The sequence below is a fragment of the Diabrotica virgifera genome, chromosome 1 (genome assembly GCF_917563875.1).
Source record: "Diabrotica virgifera virgifera chromosome 1, PGI_DIABVI_V3a".
NCBI classification, from domain to species: Eukaryota; Metazoa; Arthropoda; class Insecta; order Coleoptera; family Chrysomelidae; genus Diabrotica; species Diabrotica virgifera.
Window position 1 is genome coordinate 136,048,886 of NC_065443.1, and position 18,961 is coordinate 136,067,846.

The 18,961-nt window shown below is 32.5% G+C and overlaps 2 protein-coding genes across 3 annotated transcripts in view; one reads left to right on the forward strand and one right to left on the reverse strand.

Moving 5' to 3' along the window:
• The window catches only part of LOC114349431 (rab3 GTPase-activating protein catalytic subunit), a 382,835-nt gene that overhangs the window by 336,411 nt on the left and 27,463 nt on the right, over nucleotides 1-18,961 (reverse strand). The gene's annotated exons all lie outside the window — the stretch shown is intronic.
• The window catches only part of LOC114349432 (slit homolog 1 protein), a 115,794-nt gene that overhangs the window by 82,646 nt on the left and 14,187 nt on the right, over nucleotides 1-18,961 (forward strand). Inside the window, exons 5-6 of one of the 2 annotated variants that reach the window (XM_028299804.2) lie at nucleotides 7,853-8,209; nucleotides 17,171-17,390. In XM_028299804.2, the coding sequence (XP_028155605.1) occupies nucleotides 7,853-8,209; nucleotides 17,171-17,390 (577 nt within the window). Of the gene's footprint in view, nucleotides 1-7,852; nucleotides 8,210-17,170; nucleotides 17,396-18,961 lie in introns of both variants that reach the window. The other variant, XM_028299805.2, reaches the window with a different exon arrangement.

An 18,961-nucleotide genomic window follows, 5' to 3' on the forward strand; every position in this document is an offset into this window, starting at 1 on the left:
CACTAGATCTACCATGAAATTCCTATTGAACTATAACATCTCTATAACGAGGCATATTTGGTTATAACGAGGAAAAATGAAATCGAAGAATATGTTTCTTTACCCGTTTTTAGCGCAGTAATGGCTGTAATCTGTTTTTATCGAAGCCAGTGCTGTAATAAACTCCAATATCTTGGAGCGAAAATAACAAGCTATGGAAATCTCTCAAAAAAAGTCAGAGAACAAACAATGAAAGCAGCTAGAATCTCGGGATGCCTGAAAGAAATCGTATGGAAGAACAAATATCTAAATACTGAAAGCAAAGACAAAAAAGACAACGATAAGACCTATTATAACATTATACGGCAGAAACAAGACCAGACACAAATAGAACGTTACAAATTATGAGAACAGATGAAATGAGAACATTTAGAAGTATGGACGACCACTCGTACGAAAACAAACAAATGAAATAGAGAATGCGGAAAAATCCCCTTACGAACAATTCACACATCCACTACTTCGGGCTGGGAAAATTTTTTTGAATAGAATCGAAGATCCAAACACCAGCTCTTAGAAATGTGTTTGATATATAATATAAATAGATCTTCGATTCTATTCAAAAAAATTTTCCCAGCCCGAAGTAGTGGATGTGTGAATTGTTCGTAAGGGGATTTTTCCGCATTCTCTATTTCATTTGTTTGTTTTCGTACGAGTGGTCGTCCAAACCAGTACCTGTGGATCTTTTGATCACTGAGTGTGTTTCAAAGATCTACATCTTTTTTTTTTTTTTTTTTTTTTTTTCATTTAGAAGTATATACGGCAAAACTCTACGTGACAGAATAAGAAGTGAAGACATCAGACAAAACTGTAGAATACAGGACATGCGAAGGTGGGTCAGACAGAGACGAAAATATTGGAACAAACATAGAGAATGGAGGACAGCCGACTCGTTAATAGCGCCAAAACGAATAACCCAGTAGGTAAAAGACCATAGGGTAGGCCACCAAAACGATGGTGAGAATGCTGGACCTCATCATCCGGGAAACATTTGATGGCAATGAACAGGCAATAGCCTACTAGTATGATCCATCATGCTAGAAAGAAGAAAGAGAAGTATTAATCATTATGGTAAAAAATATTCGCATTTAAAATTCGCAATTTATGGAATCGATTTATCTCTGGAAGATAAATAGACGTACCAGTTTTCGTTTTTCTAAATAGAAGCGTTCTAGAGGTATTTAAAACACTAATTAAAAGATGCCATCTTCAAATAGCTCTAGCTTCCTTAGAAAGGAAGCATTTTCGGACTAGGTGATTTAGATTAAACCTTAATATTTTGAGCCCGGGAATCTACAGTTAAAATGTTTCCAATCATTATTGAAACATCATGTATAATATAAAACGCATGAGTTTAGCATCTTACTGGAACTCAATTCCACTGGACTATCACACTACGGCTTGGAAACAGACTATACCATATAGTCCAGAAAGCCACTGCGCATCCGCTAGGGAAAATATTCTAATTCGGATTGTTTGCACAATTTTACTCAAAAAGGACTCCTTTTAACAAATTTGCATGTTGCCAGGACCAAAAGGTGGTCAAACATTTTTTAAACGTTTTTTTTTTTTTGTTTTTTTCCTAAAATTATTTTTTTTTGCATGGAAAAAAGTTTTTTTAGGTTTTTTGGATCATTCCAAACAGAAAAGGCCTTTAGTGACTTTTCTCTAAGAATGATAGTTTTTGACATATAAGCGATTAAAAAAGGAAAAATTGCGAAATCGGCCATTTTTAACCCTCAAGAACTATGTGAAAAACTGAAAATTTGAGTGTTGCCAAGGTAGGTAGATATTCTTTAAACATCGATTGATGAAATCCCGAAGAGTTTTTTTCAATACAATATTCAAAACTAGTTTGTTTTTTAATTGGTAATCAAGCGTGCGTGACACTATTTTCCACCGACAGTATGGTGCAAATGAAAGGAATAAATTCGTTATTTCGTAAACCTACGACTTTAAGGAAAAATCCCGAAACAAGTCGATTTTTATTTTTAAGTTATGATATTGTGGCGTATATCGTATACTAGTGACGTCATCCATCTGGGCGTGATGACGTAATCGATGATTTTTTTAAATGAGAATAGGGTTCGTGTGGTAGCTCATTTGAAAGGTTCTTCAATTTTCTATTCAGTAATGTAAACATTTACATAATTATTTATACAGGGTGTCCTTCGACTTATTTTTTTGTCAAATAATTTAATTTAATAAAAATTTTTTGGACACCCTGTATAAATAATTATGTAAAGGTTTATATTACTGAATAGAGAATTGAAGAATCTTTCAAATGAGCTAGCACACGACCCCTATTCTCATTTAAAAAAATCATCGATTACGTCATCACGTCCAGATGGATGACGTCACTAGTATACCATATATGCCACAATATCATAACTTAAAAATAAAAATCGACCTGTTTCGGGATTTTTCCTTAAAGTCGCCGGTTTACGAAATAACGAATTTATTCCTTTCATTTGCACCATACTGTCGGTGGAAAATAGTGTCGCGCACGCTTGATTGGCAATTAAAAAACAAAGGAGTTTTGAATATTGTATTGCAAAAAACTCTTCGTAATTTCTTCAATCGATGTTTAAAGAATATCTACCTACCTTGGCAACATTAAAATTTTCAGTTTTTCACATAGTTTTTGAGGGTTAAGAATGGCCGATTTCGCAATTTTTCAATTTTTAATCGCTTATATGTCAAAAACTATCATTTTTAGAGAAAAGTCACTAAAGACCTTTTCTGTTTTTAATGATCCAAAAAAACCTAAAAAAACTTTTTTCCATGCAAAAAAAATAATTTTAGGAAAAAAACAAAAAAAAACGTTTAAAAAATGTTTGACCACCTTTTGGTCCTGGCAACATGAAAATTTGTTAAAAGTAGTCCTTTTTGAGTAAGATTGTGCAAAAAATCCGAATTAGAATATTTTCCCTAGCGGATGCGCAGTGGCTTTCTGGACTAATAATAAATGCCTACCTGCCTTGATGCAACAACGATTCTTTATACTTCTGTGTAAATAAGAAGTGTATCTATATTATGCATAAGTAATTTTTGTGAGATAATCCACATACATGGTAACTATAAACTTCTTTTATGACTGTAAAATCTACTTTACAACATCCAGACAGAAAATTTGTATGCGTGAAATAAGCAAATATTTTTCTTTGTGTATCTAAACGATGTTGGTAATTAAATAAGTCGTTATATACTCAGACACCTGGAAGTCAGGCGCCACTATATAAACAGGGTTTGTGCTGAGAATACGTCGTCGCCAAAAAAATTGAAAAAACTTTCAAGGAGATCAAGTATTAGTGATGTAACGAATATTCGTATTCGCATTCGCATTCGCGAATATTCGCATGTTTTTGCATATTCGCATTCGCATCCGCATTCGCAAAATTTGTGCGAATGTTTTGCGAATATGAAAACCAGAAAAAAAAATAATTTTAAGATAATATTAGGTTAATAAAATCAAAATCTATTCACTTCTCATCTTTTTTTATTAAGAAAAGGTAACTTAACCTCAAACATGCAGCTACTCTCAAATGGAAATATGCAGGACACAACAGCAGACAAAAAAACGGAAGATGGAATGAAGCGATAACTCACTGGAGACCTTGGGACTACAAAAGAGAAAGGGGCAAACCACAGCCGAGATGGTCGAATGACCTAAAAAGATGCGCAGGGACCAGATCGACAGCATTAGCACTGAACTGAGAAGAGTGGAAAAATAAGGGGGAGGCCTACGTTCAACTTTGGACAAATGAAGGGCAATAGATAGATAGAACTTAACCTTGTATAATCACATTATCAGCCTTCACTTTTTTTATTATTTGGTATTATGTAATAAAGCTTAAGATTCAGATTGATTTACACTAAATATCAATTAACTTTTCATTATAAATTTAGGAAACATTACAAAAATAGACACAAATTAAAAAAACTGAATATTCGCATTCGCATCCGCATTCGCGAATGTCGGTAGCAGATATTCGCATTCGCATTCGTATTCGCGAATGTTCAAAAAATGACATTCGTTACATCACTATCAAGTATACAAAGAATCGCCATATACAGTCATTCTACGGGGTGAATGACAATGGTGCAATAACCTGTACATATTGTAAAGGTTAGATTTGAAACAAAATGATAAAATTACTATTTTTATTGAGAATAAGCCACAATTTTACTTTAAAATAAGTTTATTTTGGCGTTTCGATTTCCAGTTCGAAAATCGTTCTCAAAATCCAAAATATTAATATATTTAACAAATTTTGTTTGTGTTACTTGGTAAAAAAATTCTTACAAAAACTAAATAATGAATTCTATAAACAAAATTTGGGTCTAGCAACGGATTCTGCTTTACCTCCATTATTAGCGAATACATTTATGGAAGAGTTAAAAACAAATATTATTTCTAAATAAAACACAAGACCCACAGTATACACTGCGAGGCATAAGTTAGGGATATAGAAAATTACGCTCATTTTCAAAATTGATTTGTTCGTGAACAGATTAACGGATTCCGCTATTTTTTTATTATTTTAGATTTTTCTTTAGTATTTAAGCAGTTGTTCAAAGGTTTACTCAAACTTCTTTTGTGTACTTATACCGGGTGGAAGAAATGAAATGTTTTTTATGTTAAGTTTGAGACACCCTGCAGGGAGGACGGGGTATAAATGTCAGTATTGGTATAAATCATATTGTAGTCTTATGATTTGTGAACTTTTTGAATCTCCCTGATATTTTTAAAAACAAAGAAAATAGGTGATTTTACTCTTTGACTTTAGCATGTGTTTTAACTGAAACAAAACTAAAATCCATAAAAAATATATAAAAAATATATGTAAGTACGGATTTGGTGTCTATGCGGAGGCTCTTTAAATAGCGAGAGGTACATTACACAGATTTTTTTTCTTTGGACACTCTGTTTCTTCCGCACTATGTATAGGAAATAATTTCATATTAGTGGTATGATAAGACATGGCCACCTCACGTATCGCATGTCATCAGTTAAAACACATATTAAGAAGTAAAATCGTTTGTTTCTTTGTTATTAAAGATATCAGAGAAACTAAAAAAATAAAATGTTCACAAGATATGGGATTACGACATAATATCGATGTATGGGTATACATCGTACATTTGTACCTTTTCATCCGTACAGGATATCTCAAAGTTTTGTTTCAGTTAAAACACATGTTAAATGACATCACTAACTTAAAAATCGATGGAAAAATTTTTCTTTTTGCTGATGATACCAGTATCACTTGGAGCAACTCAACTATTGCATCTCTTCATGCAACTATAACTTCTGATTTGCTTACGATAAAAACCTGGTCTGACTATAATTTACTCTCTTTTAACGTGGATAAGACAATAGCATTATCCTATAAAAGTGCTCTTCAACCCCTGCTTGTTAATATCAGCCAGATCTCTACCATTGATTCTGTAAAATTTCTTGGTATTTTTTTAGACAGCAAGCCAAATGGTCCCTTCATATCGATTTGTTAAGTAAGAAACTCGCCTCAGCCTGCTATGCTATAAGATCGGTTTCGAAAGAACTCAATTTAGCATCTTGTAAACTAACATATTTTTCCTTGTTCGATTCTCATCTTCGATATGGTCTTCCTTTTTGGGGTTCTAGTACAGCTGCCCAATTAGATGTTATTTTTAAATTACAAAAAAGAGCAATAAGGTATCTGTTTGGCCTCAAAAGAACAACACATTGCAGAAGTTACTTCAAAGATCACGGAATTTTAACCCTTACATCTTTATATATTTTAGAATCTGTTTGCTTAATTCGTAAACACATGCATATCTTTCCAGCAAGGCCTCATCATGACTACTCCACCAGAAATTCAAATTTTGATGTCTATTTACCGATCCCGTCCTCTGAGTTAGTAAAGAAATCTATATTATATTCCACAAAAAAAACTATACAACCATCTTCCTTTACAACTTAAATCTGCAACATCTTTCCCCAAGTTCCGTAAAATGACAAAAGCTCATCTATCTAAAAGACCATATTATTCAGTAGAAGAGTTTCTTAATGACTAACTAAGAAATTACAGTAATGTACAAGTAACCAAACTTATCTATATTTGGGTGTCACATGCAGCAGCTTAAACTTATTAGTTCCTATGTCTATAGTTTACTTTGTTGTATGTTCACTTTGCAATTTCTATAAATTGTTGCAATATATCGATTTTGTTTTTTTTTACTTTATTAACTTATTATTATTGTTATTGTTAGATATTATTTATTTATTTTTTCTGACTTTATATTAAGCTTTGTCCATAAAATTTGTATAATTTTCAGTGACAATAAAGCATATTTCTATTCTATTCTATTCTATTCTATTCTATTCTATTCTATTCTATTCTATTCTATTCTATTCTAACTACAAAACCGTATATTTTCTTTGTTTCTAAAGATATCAGGGACATTCAAAAGCCAAAATGTTCACAAAACATAAGACTACAATACGATTCCGACGTGTAATAGTAACATTTGTACCTCGTTTTCCCTACAGGGTGTCTCAAACTTAACAAAAGAAAAACCGTTAAACCGTACACGAAAAGATCAACTATGAAAATGAGCATAGTTTTCTATATGCCTAACTTATGCCTCGCAGTATAGTACAGATATGTATATGGTGTGTTCTCAATATGGCCTCATGGATTAGAGTTGATGGATACATTCCTGAATAATACAAATAATAAAGAAGAGAAATACCATTTACATTTGAAAAGGAATATAATAACACACTATGTACCTTTCCTGGATGTTTTAAGGAAGGATACTGGATATGAGACTCAGGTGTATGGAAAAGCAACACACACCAACAGATACCTAAATTACATATCAAATCACAACATTCATATTAAAAAGGGGATCATTAAATCCTTGCACGATAGAGCCAAAATTGCTTGTTCTAACGAACATTCGGTTTCATTTTTATAACTGAGAACGCGATTTCTAACAGTGAGCAGAGGTGTTCAATTCTTGATGGCTTCAGGTATCCCGTAATCAGTCGATATGTGTTGTTAGGGCAGGCATATTCTGTTGTTGATAGGCAGAGTGCTAGAGGTGTTGTTCATAACACACTTGGTTTAGCTCCACATCTGTATGATGTTGGTCTTTGTAGCACACTATTTCTAACTTGGGTCTTAGCTTATTTCCAATGTGCTGCTTGTAGCTCAATGTTCTATCTAGCGTAACTCCGAGGTACTTGGGAAATGGACAATGTAACTCCATTCCTTGGAACGGTAGGTTTTGTTGTGGCTTCCCAATTATTGAGATGGAAGAGGGTCATTTGTGTTTTTTGTGGAGTTGGGTGCAGTTGATTTTCCCTGTAGTATTCATTCAAGCTTAAGCTGGTTCTTCTATGTCCAGAAGACGACTAGGTTGATAGGCGGTTGCACCATGTTCAGCATAAATAAATATTTTTAACGCATTGCGGATCGATTGGTCATTAGTTTATATATTAAAGAGTACTAGCGAGAATGTTCCTCCTTGTGGTACTCTGTTTAATTTTTTTGGATTATTTGGTTATTTAGATGCATTCCTTTGACTAATATGCCATCCTCTTGTTCTTCAAGCACTTATAGTATATTATATTTAAATAATAACGAAGACAGCATGCACCCTTGTCTCACTGCTTTATCTGTCAAATTAACTCTCAACCGGTCTTCCACTTTAATGTTGACAGTTTAGTTAAATTAATGGTATAGATAATTCCTAGGTCCATATATTCCACAAAATGTGCTATTGTCGCAATCTTAATACAATTTTTTCTATATTTTTTCAGGAATGTATCATTGTCTGCGTCGTATCTCTAGAAGAAATCAACGTAACTCCAGACACAGTTCCTTATTCTCAATGCCGAGAAGTCCGAACTGTTTCCTCAGCTTCTTCGAACATGGACAAAATCACCATCGCAGCTAGCGCAGCTATCTGTGGTACCATTGTGGTGGCGGTTATTGTATTTATAGCAGCCTCCAGAAGACGATCCAGAAAACTACATGAACTACATCAACAGAAGATGGGAATGAAGCACGGAATACCCATAGCTGGACTACCTGTTAATTGTTGTACTGGTCTGCCAAATAGTCCGGGTGAACCTCTGTCGTCGTTGGCAACACTTAGTGCTTTCAATGCTACGAAGGTAAGTATACTATTATCTAAGTCAACCATTTTTAGGATTTTATCTAGTAAATGATAAAAGTGAAAGAGCTTCATGCCTTTTACTTATCTAATGAAATGCTGTTAGCAAGTTTTTTTTATAATATCAAATAAAGAAAAGGCCATCCGTACATAATTCCTAGATGTATAAGATCATTTTCACGTTAAAAATATGAATAACAACTTGGAAAAACATATCAGATAACACTAACTTATTTATCCAGATCACAAAATTACTCAAATCGGAAAGAGATTTTTTTAGGATGTGAGGGTATGGCTGGAAATCATATTGCTAATAGGCTTGCTAAATGAGGAGCTAGTACTCCAAAAAGCCTCATCGTGGAAGATATTCGAGAATGGAAAAGCGACAAGGTAACTTACCGGGATGTTCGTATAACCTACTGGAAACACATCGCACCCTACTTGAAAAATATCCAGAATATAAAAAGCCCAAAGGCGAGCAAAGAAATTATTACAACGTTGTGCTCATTGCCCAAAAATACTGAGCTTGAAAAGACTGGACCAAGAGCAGTCACTGTATTCTCGCAGAGAACTGCTCACTCAGTAATCATCACGTTAAAATGGACAAAGTGGGCAGAGACACAAACAGCTTCTGCAAAATACTGTCTGATGCTGCAACTTCATTATTTCTCCAGTGTTTTCAATATCAGCAACTGGTTTTTTTATAACATGATAGGATAAAAATAGTAGGTAGAAACAGATAATATAATTTCTTTGAAGGTTAGATCTTTTGTGATCTTTTGTGTTTAGATAAACGATCTTTTAGATCCAACCGTACAAAAATGTAATACGTGTAATACGTGTAAGCTTCCCCATTTGTAACGTTCATTAAGGAGAATTGTTTCAGTAACTGGCTTAATTGTAATCCACGAAGTGAATCCAAAGCACTGTCATCACTGTATGTAACTGTCAAATGACCCTTTCTTCCACTCGCTCCTTAAATTTTGTCTAGATATTCCTTCTAGTTCCCTGATATACGTTAGATAGTAGATATTAGGTACGTTAGATATTCTTCTTCTTCTAAGGCACTACAGCCCAAAATGAGCCTTGGCCTCCTTTATTTTTTGCCTCCACCCTTGCTTGTCTGTGGTTGTTCTTCTCCATACACGGATTCCTAAAAGGGCTTGTGCGTAGCTGTTTACTGTGTCTTACCAGCGCTTTCTTGGCTTTCCAAACGGCCTCTTTTCCTGCATTCTAGCATTCAGTGCTCTTTTTGGTAGCCTATCCTCTCCCATTCTTATCACATGTCCGGCCCATTGCAATCTTTGTATTCTAATGAAGTCTGACAGGGGTGCTTCCTCATAAAGTTGATAAAGTTCGTTGTTGTATCGACTTCTGAAGAATCCGTTTTCCCTAACAGGTCCTAGTATTCTCCTCAGTTAGATATTAGGTATTCTGAAATATCAAATAGCATATTCAATGCACAAATCCACAGTTAATGGCATGTGGCATGCATATCATGAGAACTTCCTCACTTGGTCTGCCCGCCTACAGTTCCCTGCACAGTTTTTGCTTATTTTTCTTAGACCATCCTATCACCGTGTACATGTACATGGTCTTCTTTTCCTTTCTCCATTGCAGTAGCTTGCGAGTTCATCCTGCAATCTTCTTTTTTGGCATATGAACAGTCCATTCAAAGTTTCCCAGCCCTTTAGATGACATATGCAACCCTAGTTTCAGTTGGTACGTTTTCTTTTCTGATCTTTGTGTTACCTCCAGTTGAGTCTCGGAACGTTTGTCTTTATAATTGAAAGTCGCTTTTGTGCACCACAGGTCATTGGTCGTAGCACACAGACATCGAAAAATTTTCTCTTTATATTGATTAGTAAATTTTCTTTAGATGGTTTTTAAGAGCTCCTTATATCGCCCATCCAAGCGTTTCTTCGACTATCAGCTATGTTTCCTACTATAAACCAAACCAAATTACCAAACACAATGGTTAGACGTTAAAATAATGCAAATATATTCACAGTGAAGAGACATTGACATTGGTACATTATTTATACAAAAAAACTGCTTTACCCCTATCTTACGCAATGCTGGTACCGACACATAAATTGATAGGGAAAGTATTTAATTACATGTTTTTTCGCTCACAACAAATATAGCCATTTAATTAATAATTAATAAGAAATACAAATTTTGCTATCGAAAGCGGATACACTTATAAATATGGATTAAGTACAAAAAAAGTTCACGGTTTCCATATGTTATATAAATATATGCAAAAAATCAGTGACCAAAAAAGAAATAGAATTATTTATAAAAAAACTCAAATCCTAAAAGTTGGATATGAAGTTGAAGAAAACAAATACGATATGGTGATAATTAAACAGTTATCGAGACAACATTTTTGATTTTCTGAAATTATACTTCTTTAGGAGCGATTGGGAAAAATCTTGAGAGGATTTTTTATAAAAGCGACAGTAGGTACGCGCACATGGCAGAATGAAGTTAGTTGTTAAATCTTTTAAGTTACTTAATATGTATCAATGCACATAAAGTGTGAAAAAAATATATTGTGTTTTTAGTAAATATATTTATTATAATTTTTGTGTCTTTGGATTTGTCTCCGTTGGGAATAGGATAATTAGTATTAAAATATGATTAAAAGAAAATAACAAGCTGGAAATGCGAGCATTATCATAACGAAAACTTTGTTTATTTACGCATTTTAATTCATAATATGGAAAATTGCTATTATGAAAAGTAGGTTAGAATTAAAAATTATGTTTAATGTGCAATTATATCATTCTAATTTAAATGTTGTGAACTATAAAGGTACTTTACTCTTGATCGAAATTCATATTTTTTTATGTACCTTGTATAAAATTAATAAAATTTGATATATGATGGTTGCATCATAAATCTTAGATCATGAAGAGCTTTTTATGAAGAATAACTTTTCTTCGTCAAATTAAATATAAAAGAGTTATAAATTAAAAAGTTGTTGGTATCCATAATTTAAGAAAAAACTTATTTAAGAAAAATATTCTATTAGAAGGATGTAATTACACATATCAGAACATAATTTTTTAGTCCAAACAACATTTCATAAATAACAAATTTCTTTCATAACAAATGGAACAGTCCATTTATCATTAGGTACTCCCATTAAAGGGGAGGCCGTATACTCGTATAAACCTTTTTAAAGTTGTTAATAATTATTGTTTTCAAAATATACTCAAATTGTATTTTTGAACATCTTATTTTTTTTAAATAATAATTAAATTCACTATCAAATGTTATTTATATTTTATTAATGAAATTAGAAAATCTACGGTTTCGTTTTGATTTAAATCTGTCTCCTGTCATCCCCCAATAGTACTATTTCTAGGTCTACCTGTTGTCAAGGAGGTTCTGCAGAAGACAAATTTACACCAAAACGTCCGTAGTTCTCGGTACAAAAATAAAACTATTTATACCGTAGTATGGTTAGAACGCCCTCTAACGGTGAATAAGTGAAATGAATGTCGACTCGATTCAAGTTCTCTGTTTAACCCAGATATGACAATATCAAAAAGCACCGCTAGGAAAATATTCCAATAGACGGTTCAGAGAACCTGTATGAGACGAGTCTTTGTACTCTAATACAGAGTATGGCATTAGTAAAATTAGAAACATTTTTCTAATTTCCATCGATAAATCTGCTCTAAGTATTGCAAGAGCGGCAACGTACGAACGCACAGACTTTGCGAATTTATAAACGAAAAGTTTTCGTTGAAAATTTGTGTAGAAAATTTGACGTTATTTTACATTATCTACGATTCATGGAGGGAAAAGTATTTACGTTATCTTTAATTTTTGGTATTATTTTAAGTTATTCTGCCCATACTCATACTATCAGATAGATAGATAGATATTTATTTATTTATCATAATAGATAATACACAAAACGGAAACATTGCATTCCACACCTGTACAAATTACATAAGAATTGTCAAGGCAAGGAGCGCTGTATAATTATCATAAAGTATTACAAAAATTTTTTACAAAAATTAAAAACATGAGACTAAACAAATAAAGAAATAAGCATTGTCAAATTAAATTAATCAGAAACATTCAATATATAAACAAAAAAAAAGAAAAAATAAAATAAAAATAAAAACACTGGAAGTACAACAAACATTGCCAATTGGTTTCTAGGTCTTAGTTTTAATATAATGGACTAATAATCTCTTAAAGATAGTTGCATTATGGCTATTTTTAATGTGATAAGGTATATTATTGAACTGTACAATTCCTTTATGAAACAAGCTTTTCATTGAACTGGACTTGTTGGTTGTTCTAACATAAAAATTTATTGAATTTGCAGCTCTAGTGCTATGCTCATGAACATTTGCTATCGGGACCAACTGACTGTTCAAATACTCAGGCAATAAATGGTTTACCATCTTAAATAAGAATGTCATAGATTGGACATACATAAAATGTTCAACTTTTAACCAATTTAAAGTTTTCAGCATATCTTGAATTCGAGTATATCGATTGCATCTCAATATTACTCGCATAGCCTTATTTTGGAGAATTTGAAGCCTGTCATAATTAGAACATCCTGTATAAATCAATGAACAACAATATAAAAAGTGAGGTAATATTAACGAATTATAAATTGTTAATTTAGTTTGAAATGTCAAAAATGGTGATACTCTTCGAAAAAAACCTATTTTTTTCCCTATCTTTCTGCAAATGTAATCAACATGTTTACTAAAAGTTAGTTCCCTATCCAATATGAATCCCAAATACTTTATTTCCTGAACCATTTCAATTTTTTCATTATTTAATTTAATGTGAACATCCAAACTTAAGAATTTCCCGAAAAGAGTATTATTACCAATAAACATGTATTTGGATTTTAACTCATTGACTTTCAATTTGTTTAACTTAAATCTTTCAGTTAATAAATGCAATTCACGATTCATCGTGTCCACTACATCAACAAAATCTTCCCCATAAAAATATATTAATGTGTCATCAGCAAAAAGATGAATTTTACATTTGCTTAATACGTTTCCCAAATCATTAATGTATAATATGAAAAGTAGAGGTCCAAGTACACTGCCTTGCGGCACACCAATATCATTTAACTTTGGATTTGACATTTCACTATTTAATTTAGTCCTTTGGTACCTATTTGACAGATAATTTTCCAGCCAATTAAAAACTGTCCCGTTAAAACCATATTTCTTTAATTTCAAAAGAAGTATATGACGATCTATTGTTTCAAATGCTCTTTTGAGATCTATAAAAACTGCGCATATACCGACCCCTGTCGTATCTAAAATACTTTTCATATCTGAGACAACTAACTGTAATGCGGTCTCACATGAATGAGAATTTCTAAATCCAGACTGGTAATTATACAGGATATTATTTGAAGTAATAAATTTAATCAGCTGATTGTACACCACAATTTCTAAAACTTTTTCACAAAATGGGAGCATATTTATTGGACGTAATTGATCAAGTTTATTAGTATTAGGAACTTTTGGAACAGGAACTATAGTTGATATTTTAAATTGCTTGGGCACCAGGCCCTTCTCTAAACTCATATTAATTAAATTTAATAAAGGATAACCTAACACATGAAATAGATTTTTGATAATATCAAGACCTACTTCATCCGTACTATTTTTTTTATATTGTAATTTGATTATATCATATAGTTGGTTTAGTGATATGCTCTCAAAAGTTTCAAAATTTACATCAGATGAAACAACTGTCTGCAAATTTAAATTAATATCACTATTTTGGTCAAAACTTACAATAATATCTTTAATACTGTCAACATAATATTGATTTAATATGTTTGCCAAATTTACACTATATGTTACACCTTCATGTTCAAGACTTTGAAATTGTGATATAGTTTTATTAGTTCCTACTAACTGTTTGAGATGTTTCCACATTTGTTTAGAATTACCCCTATTCCTATCAATATTTGACTCATAAAATCTAATTTTAACTTGTTTTAAAATTCTAACACAGTTATTTCTTTCAATTTTATAGTTATTCCAATCTACGCAATCATTTGTAAACAAAAATCTTTTATAAGCAATATTTTTATTCTTAACTGCCAATTTACAAGTGTTGTCAAACCATTTATTACCAAAGTTCTTAACTTCCACAGTTTTAACTGGTGACACTCTATTCAAAACATCTACGATATTATTGACGAAAGTATCAGTAACTTCATCGATGTTTACCGAAGAATATGCCCAATCTTTTTCAATCAACATGTTTACCATATTATCATATATTATTTTAGAACGAATTTGTTTTGTTTCAATGACTTCACTTTTAGTTACTTTATTATTGAGCACATGGACAATACAGTGATCAGATATTATGTAATTTTTTTCTACATGAGCAGTTAACGTATAGTCATTACTTATGACAAGATCAATCATAGATTTTGAATCTTTAAAAATTCTTGTATATTCATTTACAAGTTGCTGCATTCCATTATTTTCTATATATTCTTTCAATTTACTTTTACCCTGACAATTTTTATCATAATGTATGTTGAAATCTCCAGCAATGACTATACTACAACTACTATGTGATTCATAATAATCATCCATCCACTTGAAAAATACATCAGTGAATTCACTTATACTACCACTTGGCGATCTATAAATACCCACTATTCCATAATATGATCCATTAATTACAACATCCAAAGACAAAACCCACAAACTCTTGTCAATAATAAATGTTTTGATATTATTGACTTTTATGTATTCTTTCGTATAAATTAGAACTCCTCCTGTATGACGACTACTAGAATCACAACGCGCCATTATATATTCAGGGATCTGTAGCTCAGAATCTGAAAAATCGCTAGTGATACAAGTTTCCGTTAAACATAAAATGTGTGGGTCATATACCTGAACATAAAGTTTGATTTCATCGCAATGTTTATAGTAACTTTCAGCATTAATACAAGAAAGAAGAAGATTATCTATACACTTTTTATTTGTGCGTGTAATATTTGAAGGCGTCTTTGATGGCTAGATATTATACCCTATTCTTTCTTTGGCTTTTAATAACTGTCTTTGATAACTACTACAATTTCTATCAAATACATTATGGTTATAATTAACATGTTTAAGTTTAAGAATTTCATTTGCATATTTACAGTTAACACAAGTAAAATTATCGTTAGTAATTCTGCACTCATCTTTTTTGTGTTGACCTCCACATAATGGACAAACATCCTGTGAAGTACATTTATCTGCAAAATGTCCAAACTTCCAGCACCGAAAACAACGAATAATATTTACGTGTTCAAAAAATCTGTAGCTATTCTATCCTATATGTATTTTTTCCTTTTCATTAACTAGATAATTAAATATATCTGCTGAAATTTCCACTATTACATTAAGTGCATTACGGTTATTAGTTTTCGATTTATATTTACGTAATATCTTAATGTAAGTTTCTATACCGTCAATCAAATTTTGTTTTTTAAAACTATCAACAAAGCTGTCAATATCTTCAATGTCTTTTTCGTGGACATTTATGATCTTGATCTTAGGTTTAGATATACTTGCAATTTTTATCTCATAATCTGCTCCAAGAACTTTTTCAGCATTAATTTTCAAATTATCCAAAGACTCCTTATTATTACAATGAATTGCAATCGACCCTTTAGCACAAGATTTAACATTTTCAACTGACACATTTATATCGACTGGACTAAATTTTTGTGCTAATACAGTTTTTGTTGTTAGACAATTTTGATTTTGATTTTTTGGTTTTATAATAAGTGGTTCGGTTTTTTTCGTTTTTACAACATCGCTCCATTGACGCTGACTGTTTGTTAGTGTACCATTATTTTCAATAAGATCAATTAACTTACAAGTTTTTTCCAATACTTCTTTTGTTTTCTTTTCATTAAGTTGATATTCAGACTCGTTTTTGTTAAGTCTATTTTCTGCTATCGTAAAACAATTGCCACAAAACCACTTTAAATTAATACAATCTTGTTTAATTTTTAACACTTGATCTTTCACTTTAGCACAATGCAAATGATATGGTTTAATACACAAATCGCAAACGATATACTTATTATTCACAATAAAATTATCAGCACATTGGACACACGTCTGTATGCCCGGCGCCATCTTTGACTACATCATCACAGTGTCGTTAGTTTTCTGGTAGGATTGCACCTTTGCAAAGGTTGAAATTTAGATTTCAGGTCATTTTACTATATAGAGAAGATATAATAATCATTGCTATATACAGGGTGACCCCGAAAATAGTGCGTTCCTTGAAGGTATAGGTAGAAGGCACCATGTAAAGCAAAGTCTTATAACATTTTTTCTAAATTCAACCGTTTGGCCAGAAAATCAAAATACATTTTGGTATGCAAATTGAAATCTGACAACTATGTATACAAAAATCTAAAGCTAGACAATTTTAATTCAAAAATACTTGGAGCATGGGCCTTTAGTATTTACATTAAACCGTGTCTTCCTCCTCAACAAACAAACAAATTCTTGTTTTGTTTGATTTTCAAACATGGGGGGGGGTATACTTATTTTGCAGGTGTCTACCTTTCTGACCTACATTTTTGGTGTCAATAAGTCATAAACAGATCTTGTACAGTGATGCCAGATTATTTAGTTTTATGAAAATAAAAGTTCGCTTACATGGAGAACAATGTAATTTTTTTTTTGGAAACGGTTAGCTTTGGAAAAAAATGTTATAGGACTTTTTGTTGTACATTGTGTATTGTATCCATACCTTAAAGGAACGCACTATTTTTGGAGACACCCTGTATACAAAGTACATCGTTAGAAACGTTCTCGGGTAAAAATAACAGAAAATCATTGAATCCAAGATAAAACATGAGTAGAAATGGTTGACTAGTCTTTACCAATAGCACGTATAAACTCTTTTTAAAACTTTTTAGGAATGGGATCAAGTTTCTGCTTACAGCACTCACAGCCAACGACCCAGAATGTACACATGTGACGCGCCGCCCTCCATTGATGAAATGCGGTCGCATTTCGGACCAAAAGGACCCAAACGATCCAACGCCGATGGACAGTCCCAGAACAGTTTCTCCAATCATTCAGGAAGATATCTTACAGCCAGCGCGTTCCCAAATAATTTACTGGCTTCTAGACAAGGTAAGGTAAGACGAAGCTACATTTTCAAAGCAAATTTGGCTTGGTAGTGAGCACAAAATTGTAGGTGTAGTTTAGAATATCACTTATTAGTTAAATACTATAATCTCTTTCAAGAGATAATAAAAATGGTAGAAAACACTGGCCCTTAGACAACTTGGATGTATATTTCCTACGAATAGTATGAAATAACGAGACCGTGGAGAAGAAGGAACAAGAAAGAGGCATAAAAAAGATTGCAGAAGAAATGGAAAAACGTAAGACAAATCATAAGCCATTATTTAAAATGCATTGAAAGCACAGCCAAAATATCCTAAAACAAACAAGTAAAAGAAAGTCAGTTTAGGGACTAGAAAGAAAAGAGGACAACAAAGAACAGTCACAGAAAATTCAAATATAAACAGACAAGACCTGAACGAACTGAACAAAAAAATAGCAAAATAAATACCCAAAAGAAATAATCTAACTCAAATAAAGAAAGTGAATCGCAGTATCAAGTGGGAGACTAATATAAATTATAGTGTTCGACAGAAAAGGGAAAAAGTGTAAAGAAGAGAAAGTAATAGTAACAGAAACCATAAAACTTGGGGGACTAGTACTAGAACTTAATATAAAAAAACTATTCAACTGCTACCTACTTACAGAGTCGAGAGATCCTAATAAATTGAAATAAAGCAGCTACTTTTTTTTTCTTTCTCTCTGTAAACAATTCTATGTATTTATTTATTGGAGGATGGAGTTACAAGCCTACTCTACGTAGGCTTGTAACTCCATCTTTTGCGCGTCCAGTAGACGCTTCTACCTTTTGGTGATTTATCTCTTGCTATTTTGACCACTCTGGTTTCTTCTATTCTACTTTGTGATTATTCCATTATTTTTCTGTGGAGTGGTCACTTGTTTATAGCAAATACGTTACGTTTTCTTTTGATATGTTTACTCCTTGTTCAGTTTCTTAGCATATTTCCTGTAATACTTCTTAGTATTCTCATCTCCGGCATTTGCAACAGCTTTTGTGTTGGTCAGGGTTTGACTTTGTCTTAGTCTTGGTATATCGGTTTCGCCATATAGTTTTATTAAGCATTGAGTCAATCTATCTGCTTTTTGTACTTGATATCTTACTTCCCTCTCCAGGCCTCCATATCTGTATTGTGTAATCCCAAGGTATTTCATTTCCATTACTTCTTCTTCAAGTGCCATCTTCGTTCCGAAGGTTGGCGATCATCAGGGCTATACGTATTTTCGAAACTGCTGACCGAAACAATTCGTTGTTGCTACAGCTATACCATTCCCGTAGATTCTTTAGCCAGGAGTTTCGTCTTCTTCCTATGGACCTTTTTCCTGCTATCTTCCCCTGCATAATTATTCGAAGCAGTTCATATCTTTCGCCTCTTGTAATGTGCCCCAAGTATTGCAGTTTTCGTTTTTTGATCGTAAATATGACTTCCTTTCCTTCATTCATTCTTCTCAAGACCTCGACGTTTGTGACTCTCTCCGTCCATGATATTCTCAAGATTCTGCGATACATCCACAGTTCAAATGCCTCCAATTTTTTGATATCAATCTTTTTCAGCGTC